Source organism: Castor canadensis, chromosome 14 (assembly GCF_047511655.1).
Source record: "Castor canadensis chromosome 14, mCasCan1.hap1v2, whole genome shotgun sequence".
NCBI lineage: Eukaryota > Metazoa > Chordata > Mammalia > Rodentia > Castoridae > Castor > Castor canadensis.
In genome coordinates, this window is record NC_133399.1 from 85,218 (window position 1) to 98,326 (window position 13,109).

At 58.9% G+C, this 13,109-nt stretch overlaps 2 protein-coding genes across 3 annotated transcripts; one reads left to right on the forward strand and one right to left on the reverse strand.

Moving 5' to 3' along the window:
* Window positions 1-212: 212 nt before the first annotated feature.
* Window positions 213-3,529, forward strand: LOC109695622 (multivesicular body subunit 12A). The gene is made up of 9 exons (XM_074053490.1): window positions 213-439; window positions 513-611; window positions 874-970; window positions 1,504-1,630; window positions 1,855-1,974; window positions 2,052-2,158; window positions 2,488-2,549; window positions 2,930-2,986; window positions 3,173-3,529. Exons 1-9 carry the CDS (start codon window positions 350-352, stop codon window positions 3,233-3,235), a joined length of 822 nt encoding a protein of 273 aa, XP_073909591.1. The 5' UTR covers window positions 213-349; the 3' UTR covers window positions 3,236-3,529.
* A 3,074-nt stretch (window positions 3,530-6,603) lies between these two features.
* Window positions 6,604-13,109, reverse strand: LOC109695625 (transmembrane protein 221). 2 transcript variants are annotated; one of them, XM_074053493.1, is made up of 4 exons: window positions 12,604-13,109; window positions 10,745-10,830; window positions 9,096-9,326; window positions 6,604-8,469 (listed from the first exon to the last, which is right to left on the reverse strand). In XM_074053493.1, the coding sequence occupies exons 1-4, from the start codon at window positions 12,945-12,947 to the stop codon at window positions 8,414-8,416; spliced, it is 717 nt and encodes a 238-aa protein (XP_073909594.1). In that variant the 5' UTR covers window positions 12,948-13,109; the 3' UTR covers window positions 6,604-8,413. The 2 variants fall into 2 exon arrangements, with proteins under 2 accessions (XP_073909594.1, XP_073909592.1); XM_074053491.1 differs by having other exon boundaries at window positions 6,604-9,326.

Genomic DNA, 13,109 nt, shown 5'->3' on the forward strand with positions numbered 1-13,109 from the left:
AAGAAAAGCCTGGCGCCGCAAGGAATCTTGGGAAATGTAGTCCTGGTTAGCGGAGATCGAGTTTCTTAGCGCTGGGCTGTGATTTCCTGGCGGAAGTTGCTGAGCGCAAAAATAGTTCCAGATCTTTTTCCGCAGACGTCGTTCGTCAGCTTATCTGGGAGACACGTGGGGGTGTGGCGCCGTAGTTTTGCGCGATTGGGCAGCAGAGTTAGGCGCATGCGCACAAGGCGCTCATCGCTCGCCCTCGCAGGGCCTCCTGGGAGTTGTAGTCAGCCTCCTGCCGAATTGGGCCGTCGGAGGCTGTTGGGAAGATCCGAGACGTCCCTGCCTTCCGCGCTCGGTTCCCAGGATGGATCCCGGGTCAGGGCCTGAATCGGCGCCTCTCACCGGCTTGGCTTGGTCTTCGGCCTCGGCTCTTCCGCCGAGGGGATTCAGCGCGGTGAGGAACGGCGGGGCGGGCGGGTCGTAGAGGGCAGCGACAGCAGCCTGGGCTGACCGGGTCCTCCCCGCAGATCTCCTGCACCGTGGAGGGCGCGCCCGCCAGCTTTGGCAAGAGCTTCGCACAGAAATCCGGCTACTTCCTGTGCCTGAGCCAGCTGGGCAGCCTGGAGGTGAGCGGCACCCCCCACTGCCCCCCGCCCTGTCCACTCGCGAGGCCACGCCCCCGCTCACGAAGCCACGCCCATCCCCTACCGGTCCGCCCGCGAGGTCACGCCCCCACGGCTGATTCCCCACCCAGTCCGCCCTCGAGGCCCCACCCCTCCCGCCTGGCCGGCTCACGAGGCCACGCCCCTCCGAGCCCGCTTGTGAAGCCACGCCCCCTCCCTGGTCCGCTCGCGAGGCCCCGCCCCCAGGCTGATCCCCGCCCCTCAGAACCCGCAGGAGAACGTGGTGGTGGACGTCCAGGTCGTGCTGGACAAGAGCGCTCTCCCGTCCGGCTTCGTCCCGGTCTGCGACCCCCTGGACTCCAGTAAGACCCGCGAGGTGGGGGGAGACATGGGTCTCCAGTCCTCCCTCCCTCCAGGCTTGCCTTCCCATGCCCCCTCCTCTAGGGCCCGCAGCCCGGTGGCTTCAGCCACCCAAGCCACCCCTTTTCCTTTGTGCAATTGGCAGCTTTTATGTACAGGTCACTCACAGACCAGCATATGACGTTTGTGGTCTCTAAAAATGTAAAAGCCCTTCTGGCTTCAGAGGGCTGGATTTGGCTAAGGAACAGGACTTTGCTAACCCCAAAGGAGACGACCAAGGGGCCTTGAGATTTGGAGGACCAGGATGGACGCTCCATGGGTGCTCCTTCCTGTCTCCAAAGATCAGCCTGCTCCAGTGGCTCTAATGGCTTTGTGCAGTCCCCTCCTGTGACTATACTACTTGTGATGTAGGCACCCCCAACACTGCCCAGATGGCTGCTTAAACAGCGCCCAGAGGAGCACCCTCCTAGATCCATCTTTGGGTATCCCACCCTTACCCGCTTCCCCCTCTCACCCCCCTGTCCCCAACTTCCAGAGGCCTCTGTGTCCAAGAAGAAACGCATGTGCATCAAGCTGATGCCCCTGGGGGCCGCGGACACGGCAGTGTTTGATGTCCGGCTGAGTGGCAAGACCAAGACTGTGCCTGGATACCTGCGAGTGGGGTAGGGCTGCCCAGCCTCCCACCCCCTTTCCTGCCCTTCCACCCTCAGGCCCTCCTTGCAGCCCTCCCGTCCCCCCGCCACTTCTCTGTGCTGGAATGGGCACCGCTGTAGCACCCTGTGGGGAGGTGGGTGTCTGAGCAGGTGGCTGTGGCTTAGGTTGGGGGTGAGATGATGCAAACAGAGGTCACTCATGGAGCAGCCACCGTTCCTTCTCTTCCATCCAGGGACATGGGTGGCTTTTCCATTTGGTGCAAGAAGGCCAAGACCCCGAAGCCAGTGCCCAAGCCCCGAACTCTCAGCCAGGACATGCGGGGCCTCTCGCTGGACCCTCCCAGCCAGCCCAGGTGAGCCCTTGGGGACCGGGGTGGAGGGTCAGGAGGGGGGCTAGGTCTGACCAGGGTCACTGTCTCCCATCCACCAGCAAAAGCAGCTTGCCCGAGCGGACACTGTCCAGGCTGGGCTCGCGGGCGTCCACTCTGCGGAGGAGTGACTCTGTCTATGAGGCGTCCAGTCTCTATGGCATCTCAGGTGAGCGGGGTGTAAACTGAGGCACAGAGGTAGGGCGTGCCTAGTCCAAGGCCTGTGCTGGAAGGGTTGGATCCAGGCCTGAACCCACCCCTGGCACTTCGGGTTTTGTTTCTTGATTGTTTGGGTTTTTTTGTTTTTGTTTTTGTTTTTTTTGATCCTGGAGTGGAACCCAGGGCCTCAAGCACACCTGTAGGCACTCACCACTGAGGGGTGCTCAGCTCTGTACCCCAGCTCTGGATGCCGTAGAGACTGGGGGGCCTTGGGTGGGGTAGGCAATGGGTAGCTGTCCAGCCCTTGCCCGCAGCCCTTTCTTGATGTGATTCTTCCAGCCATGGATGGGGTTCCCTTCACACTGCACCCCCGATTTGAAGGCAAGAGCTGTGGTCCCCTGGTGAGTTGGGGCTTCAGAGAACCTGGGTCCCCTTGTCTGGTCACCTTGTCTGTTCAGCCGTCTGGCCAGCAGGCCCTGCATCCTGGGCTGGGGGAAGGGTAGAGGCCAAGGGAGGCAGTCCTAGGGGAGGTAGGGGGACCACTGACACCAGTAGCTAGAGGCCAGGTGGGAAGTGGGGAGTGTCTGTCCAGGCAAAGATGCCAGTGGGGTTCCTCAAAGATGGGGAAGTGGGAGCCAGACTCAGGAGGCAAGCAGGAGGATGGTGAGCTCCAGGCCCACTGGGGCTACACAGTAAGATCCTGTCTCAAAAGGGAAAAAGCAAAGGGAACAGGGGTCCCCAGTGGGATCCAGGTGCAGACTAACCTAGTCCTGCCTGCCAGGCCTTCTCTGCCTTCGGGGACCTGACCATCAAGTCGCTGGCGGACATTGAGGAGGAGGTGGGTGTCGGGGTACAGCATGGTTGGTGCTGGGAACACCCCCCTCTCAGGAACCCCAAGCTCCCCTGTCCTCCTCCAGTCACACCCAGCTCTCTAAGGCTGGGGACAACTTTTCCCTAAACGCCCGGCCATGTCCCCGTGGGCCTCCCTACGCAGCCCTCCCTCACTGGCTCTCTGCCCCCCCAGTATAACTACGGCTTTGTGGTGGAGAAGACGGCGGCTGCCCGGCTGCCCCCCAGTGTCTCCTAGCGCCCTGTGCCAGATACCACGGCCCGAGGCCACCCCGCCTCGGTCACCTGCCTCGCCCATCCCGGAAACTCCAAGGCACAGGACGGCCATCAGGACCCCAGCCACGCAGACAGAGGAGCCAGGAGAGAAGAGGGGCACCAAGGCCTCGTGGGATGGGGTCTCTCACCTGGGTGCTGCCTGAGAACAGGGGTGGGGCTGGACCGGAACCGGGGTCTTCAAGTGACAACTGTCAAAACTGCTGCCTGCCCAGAGGCGCCGCAGGCAGCTCTGGTAATAAACACTACCTGTCCTGCTGCCTGGAGTCCTGGCCCTGCCCTGGTTCCCACGTACATAAAATCATGGCGGGGAGGCCCCGGGGACACCCAGTCAGCCCTGGATGGTGGACATAACAGTATGTAACATCAGGAGCTACTGCTTCTGTCACGGTGACCACATCCCCAGCAAGAGTCCAGCGGGAATTCCAGGCTTTTATATTTTTACTGATGGGGAAACTGAGGGAGGGGATGCTGAGGTCACAGCTGGGGTTTGAACCCAGAGTCGTGCGTGTCTCTTCTCTGCAGTGACGTCCTATGAGGTAACCATGGACATCACTGGGGTCTGGGGGTACAGGGTTAGGGTTAGGCCCCTGTGGCCTCTGTCACCAAGGTGCCTGCTGCGTAAAGCCCTCTTAGTAAGTGGGGTGACCTCCAGCTGCGGAGGTCCAGGCTGCATATGGACACCGGGCAGCGTCTCAGCGCTGGGCGTTGTCCTCAACGGTGGTGAATTTGGGTTACAAACGTGGTGGTTCTTGGTGTCCCAGCTCCGCGTCCTCGGGTTCAGCTAATGGAAAATCCTGGTGGCAGAATGGTGCTTGTGCTGAAGGGGAGACTTTTTCCGCTCCTGTTCCCTAAGCCACAAAGAAGCCACTGTGCACAGTGCTACGTTGTGTCAAACTGCTACACTGTCATACTGCTATACTGTGTCACACTGCTACACTCACTGCTACAATGTCACACTGCTACACAGTGCTACACTGTCACACTGCTACACTGTGTCACTGCTACACTGTCACTGCTACACTGTCACACTGCTACACTGTCACGGTGCTACACTGTCACACTGCTACACTCACACTGCTACACTGTCACACTGCTACACTGTCACAGCTACACTGTCACACTGCTACACTGTCACTGCTACACTCACTGCTACAATGTCACACTGCTACACTCACACTGCTACACTGTCACTGCTACACTGTCACACTGCTACACTGTCACTGCTACACTGTGTCACTGCTACACTGTCACACTGCTACACTGTCACTGCTACACTGTCACACTGCTACACTGTGTCACTGCTACACTGTGTCACTGCTACACTGTCACAGTGCTACACTGTGTCACACTGTTACACTGTGTCACTGCTACACTGTCACAGTGCTACACCATGTCACGGTGCTACACTGTCACGGTGCTACACTGTCACTGCTACACTCACACTGCTACACTGTCACACTGCTACACTGTGTCACACTGCGACACTGTCACACTGCTACACTGTCACGGTGCTACATTGTGGTGTTGGGTCGCATCCCGGGTTAAAGAGCCAGCGGAGGCAAAGTTGCCTCGGTACACAGGCAACTGGGAACCTTGGCATGGAAGAGCTTGTAAATCCCACGAGTGATGGCCACAAAATGGCGCCACTGAGCTGTCCTGGAAGGGGACAGAACTTCTGCCACTTCAGAAAAGCCAGGCCTCTGGCGCCACAGCACCGGCCAGCATTGGGAGCAGCCAGCACCTGGCCAGGCCGATCTGGCGCCAGCCGCAGAATCCGATCCGGCTGGAAGCAAAGGCCATTTGTTTCCTCCGGTCACCTTCAAGTTGCCCCGAAACCGGCCCCGGATCACTTTCCAGGGCGTCCGGGTGACCCACGCTGCCCTTCACTCCAACTGGATCGGCCATCCTCCCTCTCCCCACCCAGCCACCTGGTCAGGGTGAGCAAAAGGGAGGCCATGTTAGGATCGGATCCCACCATGGCAGGCAGCTTGCTGGAAACGCCCCACCATCCCCTGGAAGGGCCACACCTGGCCTCAAGGGAATGACACTCTCACCTCGGGGTCCAGAGGAGCTGTCACCTCGTGGGGAGTGGGGGGGGTGGGGGGGCTCCGCTTACCTCCTCTAGCTTCCCCTAGCCATTGTGAACCCTGGAAACAATTTTCCCACCCAGCAAAACTTCCCCTCCAGACCCCTCCCTCTAAGCAGTGGGTCCCGACTTTGGCTGGAAATTCCCGAATAAACCCCGTGCTTTGAGCCATCTCCCTCCTGACACCACCCATTCCTGGGAGCCCAGCCAGGCCTGGGGACAGAACCCAATGGGTCACTCTACCAGCTTCTGACCACACGTCACACACGTCACGGGACTCACCCCACTAACCTGCCCCCCAGCCTTCTGTGTCTGGCTTCTTTCGTTCAATGTCACTTCTGCAACAGGGCAGCCTGGTCATGGAGTCACCTGTTGGGTCCTGGTGGCTCCCCCAGGTGTCTCTGGGTGGGCACGGGCTCACTGCTCTTGGGTAATGCTGGATGTGGGGTGTCCCTCTGGGGTGCTGATGGCTGGGTCCCCAGCCTGTGGCTGTAGGGAGATGGCGGGACTGACTGTAAGGGGGAGCAATGACAGAGATGACTCCATTTTGGATAGGGAGACATTTTAGAAGTGGACATCTAAAGAGATATGAGAAACAACAGGCTTCTCACCAAAATAACAAAATGCAGCTGCAACGTGTGGGCAATGGGCCCCAAGGCCAGGATGAGCTGACCAGACCTCAAAATATTCTGTTCGGTAAGGAGGGGGTCGGGCAGGTGGCCGGGTTCAGGGAGAAGCTGACTCAGTGCCAAGCAATCACAACTACAGTTTCAAGGTAGAATAGTGGGGCCTAAGCCAGGCGGAGCCCATGTCAGTCCTAGACTTGGCCATACACGGCTCAGCTTCCCTAAGCCCCTCGGGTCCATGCGGGAGCTTTGCTGGGCATCCAATAACCCTTGTGCTCTCTTTACTCTTGACTCCTGGTCGGTGTCACTCTTCACTCATCAGCTGGGCCCTGACACAAATCTGGGATCAGTAATCTGGTATCAGGACCTTTGTGTGTGGGGGGCGCCTGGTGGGAGGAGCTTAGGGCATTGGGGGCGTGGCGTCGAGTGGACAGTGACCCTGACTCCTCCCACTTCTCTACTTTGATTCCCAGCCAGGAGCTGAGCAGCTGTGCTGCCTCCCCACAGACCCAGAGGAACGCCACCAAGTAGCCAAGTGCCCAAGTGACTGAGTTCAGACCATGGACTGAAACCTCCAAAACCATAAGCCAAAATAACTCTTCTCTGTTTACCAGGGCACTATTTATTTATTTGGTGGCACCAGGATTTGAACTCAGGGCCTCGTTCTTGCTAGGCAGTCACTCTACCACTTGAGCCACTGCACCAGCCCTTTTATGTGATAGGGTCTCACAAAATATTTGCCTGGGGCTGGCCTCAAACTTTGATCCTCGTGATCTCTGCCTCCTGAGTGGCTGGGAGTACAGGCCTGAGCCACTGGCACCCGGCTTCTTCTTCCACTTTTACTCCATGAGAACCCAGCCTGTTGGACAGTGTTCGGGGCGGGTCTTCCCCTTCACTTGCTGTCCCACATGTCAATCATCCCTGGCCCCGCCCACACAGGCTCACCGGAAGTGTGCTGTACCAGTGCCCTGTCAGTCAAGTTCACAGCAGAGAAGCAGAACAGAACTAAAACAAAATGCTGGAGCAGGTACCGTACAAACTAAAGAGATTTACCTGGGCCCAGGTTCTGGAGGCACTGGGTCCAAAGAGCAAGGTTCTCTGATAGACAAAACGACCACCCCTAAAAGAGCAGAACATCAGCAGTGTGACCTGAGCTGGGCTCAGGTGGGTGGGCAGGTGTCTTATGAAGAAGGACCTGAAGCCTGGCTGGCTCCTGGACGGCTGTGCCTTTGCCTGCCAAACCCTGATCAGGTGCCGGGGCCGACTGCGTGGCTCCCCTGGCTGGCCGGTGCCCAGGGGAGGATCAGGCTGGGCTGTGGGGCCCCCGCCGGCCTCAGTAGGACAAGTGGGGACCAGGGGACGGTTTAGAGGTCATTGAGCGCCTGGGGTGCACGTTTAAGATGCTGCAGGCACCCAAGGGGCCTCCTTGTGTTTTAATGTAGGTGGAATTTATGTGACATAGAATTAAAAGTGCACACTTCAGTGGGTTACCACACTCACTGTGTGCAAGGCCCCCCTACCCTGGTGTGATTCCCAGTACATCCCATCCCCGAAAAGGAGACCTGTCCTCAGCAGCAGTCACTGCAGCCCCTGCTCCACCTCCTGTCTGGCATTTCCTCTCCATGGTTCACACAGTGCATGGCCTTTGTGTCTGGATCTGTCACTGTCCATGTTGTGCCGTGCGTCGGAGCCATTTTCCTGGCTGAGTAATATTCCATTGTTTGTTTATTCATTTACCTACTCATGGACGTGGCTGACTTTTCTCTGCTGTTCTTCTCATCCTGGAGGCCCTGCAGGGCCCTGGGAGGGAGAGGCTGCTGAGGGAGGGACCTCTGGGGACATCTGTCCACTGGTGATGCAGGTGGCACTGAGAGCAGCCCAAGGAGATTCGTATTGAACATGTCTTGGGGTCCCAGCGAGGCCCCCAAGGGACATGTCTGGGGACTTCGAATCGACACCTGCCCGTCCCGTCGGTCACTGTGGCCACCGCAGGCTGAGGCGGTTTCGTTGCTGGTTGAGGAGCACAGAGAGTGAGCACGGGAAGTTCACTTCAGGTGCTGCAAGACCGGAAGGGGCAGGACCAGAGCAGGTGCCCGTCCTCTGTTCTTCTGCACGCTGAGCCGGGGCTGTGAGCCGGGTCCTTTCCTGTCAGTCACAGCATGGACGCCACTGACTCGCACTGAGCAGTCACTGAACGGCTCACGTGGGGAGCCTGAGGCTTTGGGGCCATCTCCTGTCCCCATTGTACAGACAAGGAAACTGAGACACAGACCAGAGGAGCCCGCAGCCCACCACCCAGAGTCGGGGTCCAGCCCTTCACCCATGGTTCTGAGCTCCCGGAGTGGCGGGCATCAGAGAGTCCACGATTGAGCCATCTGTCCACAGCATGGGCTGTACGGGGCCTGAGTGCAAATCCTGAGTCTGGTGCTCAGAATTGGGACCCCTGGTGAGTCACTGCCCCTCGTGGGGCCTCGGTTTCCTCATCTGTGAAATAGATAGAGACGTTAGAGAATCAACACTGACCTCCTTCCTCTCCCATCTATAAAAGCACCTCACTCATCTCATTTCCAAGCCTCCCCTGCATTGAGATCTGATCATGTGAGTGTGTTCTGGCCCCAAAGCCTCAAGGAAGACTTCCAGAAGATAACTGAGCCAGCCCTGGCCTTTGCCTTTCCTTTTTAGTGAGGAGGTGAAGGCTGGGGCCCTGGCAGCCATTTTGCAGGGCCATGAAGCAATCTTACATCCAAAACCCAGGGATGCTGTGAACTGTCAAAAACCCAGTCCTCCTCCTGCAGCAGCTGAGCACGGACCTGCCTCCACCCTGTCATCTTCTTGCTGCCACACACCAGGTGTCCACCCCGAGGCCGGGGCTCACACCAGCGTGGAGTCCTTGCCTGAGGCCCCTGACCTGTGGCCTAGCACAGTACGCATCTCATGAGTGACCCCATCCCAGAGTCCCAACCCAGCCAACAGTGTCTGGGGAATATGGGGTGCAGGCAGGCTGCTCTCCCAGCTTCCCCCCAAGGCTGCAGGTGCCCTGGCAGTGGCCAGGGGCGCAGGGGGACCCTCAGGCTCCAGGCAGGATGCATAGAGGATCCGGTGGTGGGTACCCTGCTGGGGCTGAGCCCCGGGGCCAGCCTGGGAGACCTCAGCAGCGCGGGTGGGATCGTCCTCAAAGCATGGTGGGGACAGCTCGTGCAGTCCACGGCGGGTGGCTCGTGCAGCCCGGAGCAAAGTGTGGGTCAGCGCAGCCACCAGAACCAGGGCACCTGAGCCAAGGATGGACGCTGCAGCAGCACCTGTCTCAATCTCGAAAAGCAGCAGGGCGTAGATGGAGAGAGCTAGGGAAGGAAGTGACTCTCAGTTATGCAATCAGCAAACGTCCCTCACAGACATAGTCATGTCCATCGAGCAGAGGCACAGGTAGGGGGAGGGATGGAGGAAGGAGAGAGACCGTGGGACCACGAGAGGGCTGTGGGTTGTATTTTAAGAATAAGGGGAGTGTGGAGCCACCGGTTCTGAGTTGGGGGGGGGTCTTGCTACGAGGCCCAGGCGGGCCTTGAACTCCTGACCTCAAGGGATCCTCCTGCCTTCCACACAGGCCCCTCTGGCTCCATCTAGGTTCTGAGGAGCCCCAGGCCGGAGGCGTGGCCCGGCAGTGGGTGGCGGTCACGTGGCCCGGTCTGGCCTATCAGAGCCAGTCCTGGGCTTGCTGGGCGGAGCTTTCTTGGGGCGGGGCGGGGCGGGGAGCAGCCCCAGGCCCCGGGACCTGATGGCGCTTTCTGAGCTGTTTTCAAGCTTTTCTCTGACTCCCACCTCCTGCTGCTGAAGATGCCACACTGGGTCGTGTCTGACTTAGTGGACGAAGCCACAGACTTGTTGCTTTCCCCTTTTTGAAATTATTTTTTCATCATGATTGTTTTGGCTCAGGCTGGCAATGAATGGAGGTTGGCTGCAGGGCTGGGGAATTCTTGCTAGGTGAGGTCACCTAACCTCAAAACCGATGCCACCGGGGGAAGGAAGAAGTGTGTCTCACCCTTAGTGAGGCCGATACTTGTGACCCTGCCCTGTGTTTGCTTTTACGAAGAGAATGTCTTATTGTCTCCCACGAAACAGTCTGAGGTGGCAGGCATTGCGTCAACAGTGCACTTGGGAGGCAGAGATCAGGAGGATCGGGGTTCGAGGCCAGCTTGGGGGGAAGGGCACGCAGAGAGACCCCATCTCAACCATTAAAAACCTGGTCAAGGTGGGGCACACCTGCCGTCCCAGCTACACGGGAGGCAAAAGCAGGAGGGTCAAGGTCCAAGCCAAAAAAAAAAAAATCCCACCGGAAAAATAACAAGCAAAAAGGGACTGGGGCCATGGCTTAGGTGGAAGACCGCCTGCCTAGCAATCCTGAGGCCCTGAGTTCAAAGCCCAGTACCAGCAAAATTAAATGAATAAAATGAAATAAAATAAAAGTGAAACCACCCACGACGGGGGAGTTTGTGTTCACCCCAATGGACAAAGCCGATTAGAAGTATCTGCTGACAATTGCTTGTGCATCTCAGAGCCTTTTATGAACAAATATCCCACAGCAGTTGTCTGGGGCAGGGACAGTAACCATCCCACTGTATCAATGAGGAAACTGAGGCACAGAGACAGTGAGCCCAGGACCCAGAGGGAAATGGGGTTACCCAGAATAACCCAGTGAGCTGCTGTGACAGCTTTCCACCCCAGCCTGGGGTCTTGTACCCAACGCCCCAACCCAGGCACACACCTGCTAAGTAGACACAGATCCCACAGCAGAACAGCCCCATGGCCACATGTCTGATGAGGCGACAATCGTAGAAAAACCAGTCAGACCTGGGATGGGGGGAAAAAGAAGAAAGCTCAGAAGGCAGGGATGTTGGGGGACTGATAAGGAGACAGATGGAGAGCAGTCCCCATGAGAGGAGGGCAGCTTTGGATGAGCGATCCATGGAAGATCCACCAGAATCCATCCACCCATCCACCATCCATCCATCCATCCACCCATCCACCCACCCACCCACCCATCCACCCACCCACCCACCCATCCATCCACCCATCCATCCACCCATCCACCCACCCATCCGCCCATCCACCCACCCATCCATCCATTTGTCTCTCTGTCCCTCTATCCACCACTCCTCCTACCCCATAACCGGTCATGTACATAAGTCCATTCAAACATCCAGCACTCAGGAAGCAGCTACTAAATGCAGGTCCTTAATAAACAGCTGGCTTCTATCACTTTGTAGACCACAGCTGTGTGTTGGAGGTGAGAAACTGGGGTAGCTTAGTGTGAATGGTGGAGGTTCTGAGGGCTTCTAACCTGCTCCCCTTCCACAAGTACAATGAAAGCCTTCTCCTTCCTGGACTCTCAGACACCTTCTCAGCCGCCTCGTTTTTGGTTTGTGGCCAGCAGGAATAATTCCAAATCTGAGTCCAATCACCTTCCTTCATTTCCTGCCTTCCTACACAGGTAAACATGGCCCAGTCCCTTTCTTCATCCCGCTCATCTCCCCTCTAGCCACACCAGCCACTTCAGTCCCCCACTAACCTGCCAAGCTCATTCCTGCCCTTGTGGTTATCTCTGCTTGATCACAGTCCCCCAGACCCTTCACCCCCTTCCTCCTCAGGTCTGAGCTCAGCCTCCCTGACCACCTCTTCTCCACTCCATCCCATCACCCCGTTCTCTTTGCTTCTCAGAAGGTACATCTGGCTCCATGGAGTCCCTGCTGTGTCTCTGACACCCAGAGGCAGCCCCAGTCCCCTGCCGTGCTGAGCAGGTTTGGGGACTGAGGAACAGCTTCAGCGCCCACGGGGTGAGTGGGATCTGTCCCAGTGGTGGACGTTCCCGACTCCTAAGTCCACTGTAACATGGACCCGAACCTGTGCTTCCTGTCCCCAGCCCTAAGCAGCACCCTGGAGAGAAAGACGAGTGACAGGGAAGGCAGGTCCTTGGTGGAGGAAGGTTACTCACTGCCCCTGGACAGGCCCCTGCCCCTGGACAGGCCCCTGTGCCCACACCCTAAGCTCAGGTCCCAGAGCTCTGCCACAACCAGGTTCAAATCCAGAGCAGTCACCTCCAAGCCAGGCTGCCTGGAGATAGCAGCCGCCCCTGTCTGAGCTGCAGTTAAAGACCAAACTAGGCACTGGTGACTTTCACCTGTGATCACAGCTACTTGGGAGGCTGAGATTGGGAGGAAGGTGGTTCAAGGCCAGCGGGGGGAAATAGTTGAGAGACCGTATCTCCAAACTAACCAGAACAAAAATGGTCTGGAGGTGTGGGACAAGTGGTAGAGAGCCTCTTTTGCAAGTGAAAAGCCCTGAGTTCAAATCACAGTCCCTCCAAAAACAACAGTGAGGACCAGCTAGGCTGGGTGCGCTCTTGCGGAGCACGCGCAGGGGCCTGGATTCCATCGCAAAAAAGAATGAAAAGGAGAGAGGAGGATGGAGCGGGCTTCCTGAGCAGGGATGGGCCAGCTGACCTCCGACCTCCTGAGCCCCAGTTTCCTGCTTGCCAAAGGGGTCTCCGCCGGCATTGCACCTGCTGTGATTTCCAGCAGCTATGGAGGAAGGAGAGCCTTGGGCAGCGGCGTCCGGTCCTCCTACCTGCCTGGGCCAGGCCCCCGCGCCAGCTCGGCGCCCAGGTGTCCGCAGAGGGCGGCGAGCAGCAGGCCGGTGAGACCGAGCACCAGGGCGAGCGCGGCCAGCGCGGCGGCCAGCGGCAGCAGCGCCCCCGCCGCGTCCTCGGGCAGCCCAGGGCCAGCGCCTCGCACCGCGCCCAGCCCCGCACCCAGCCCCGCACCCGGCCCCGCGGCGCGCGGTCCCCGCAGCTCTGCGCGCCCCGCCTGCAGCTGGAACAGCAGCTGCGCGGCCAGCACGGCCAGCACGGCCGCCGGGATGCCCAGCAGGGTCATCGCGGCCAGCACACGGCCGCCGTACGCCGGGGCCATTGGGTTCGAGCGGCTCGGGGAGGAAGCGGGACAGCGGGCGCGCCGGAGGTGCCGGGGTCGGATGAGGGGTGCAGGGGTGCGGGCCGCGACTGCGACGCTGGAGCTCCGCGAAAACTCGCCAGCAAGTTTTGTCCTGGCTGCGGGGCCCCAGCAGGGCGGGGG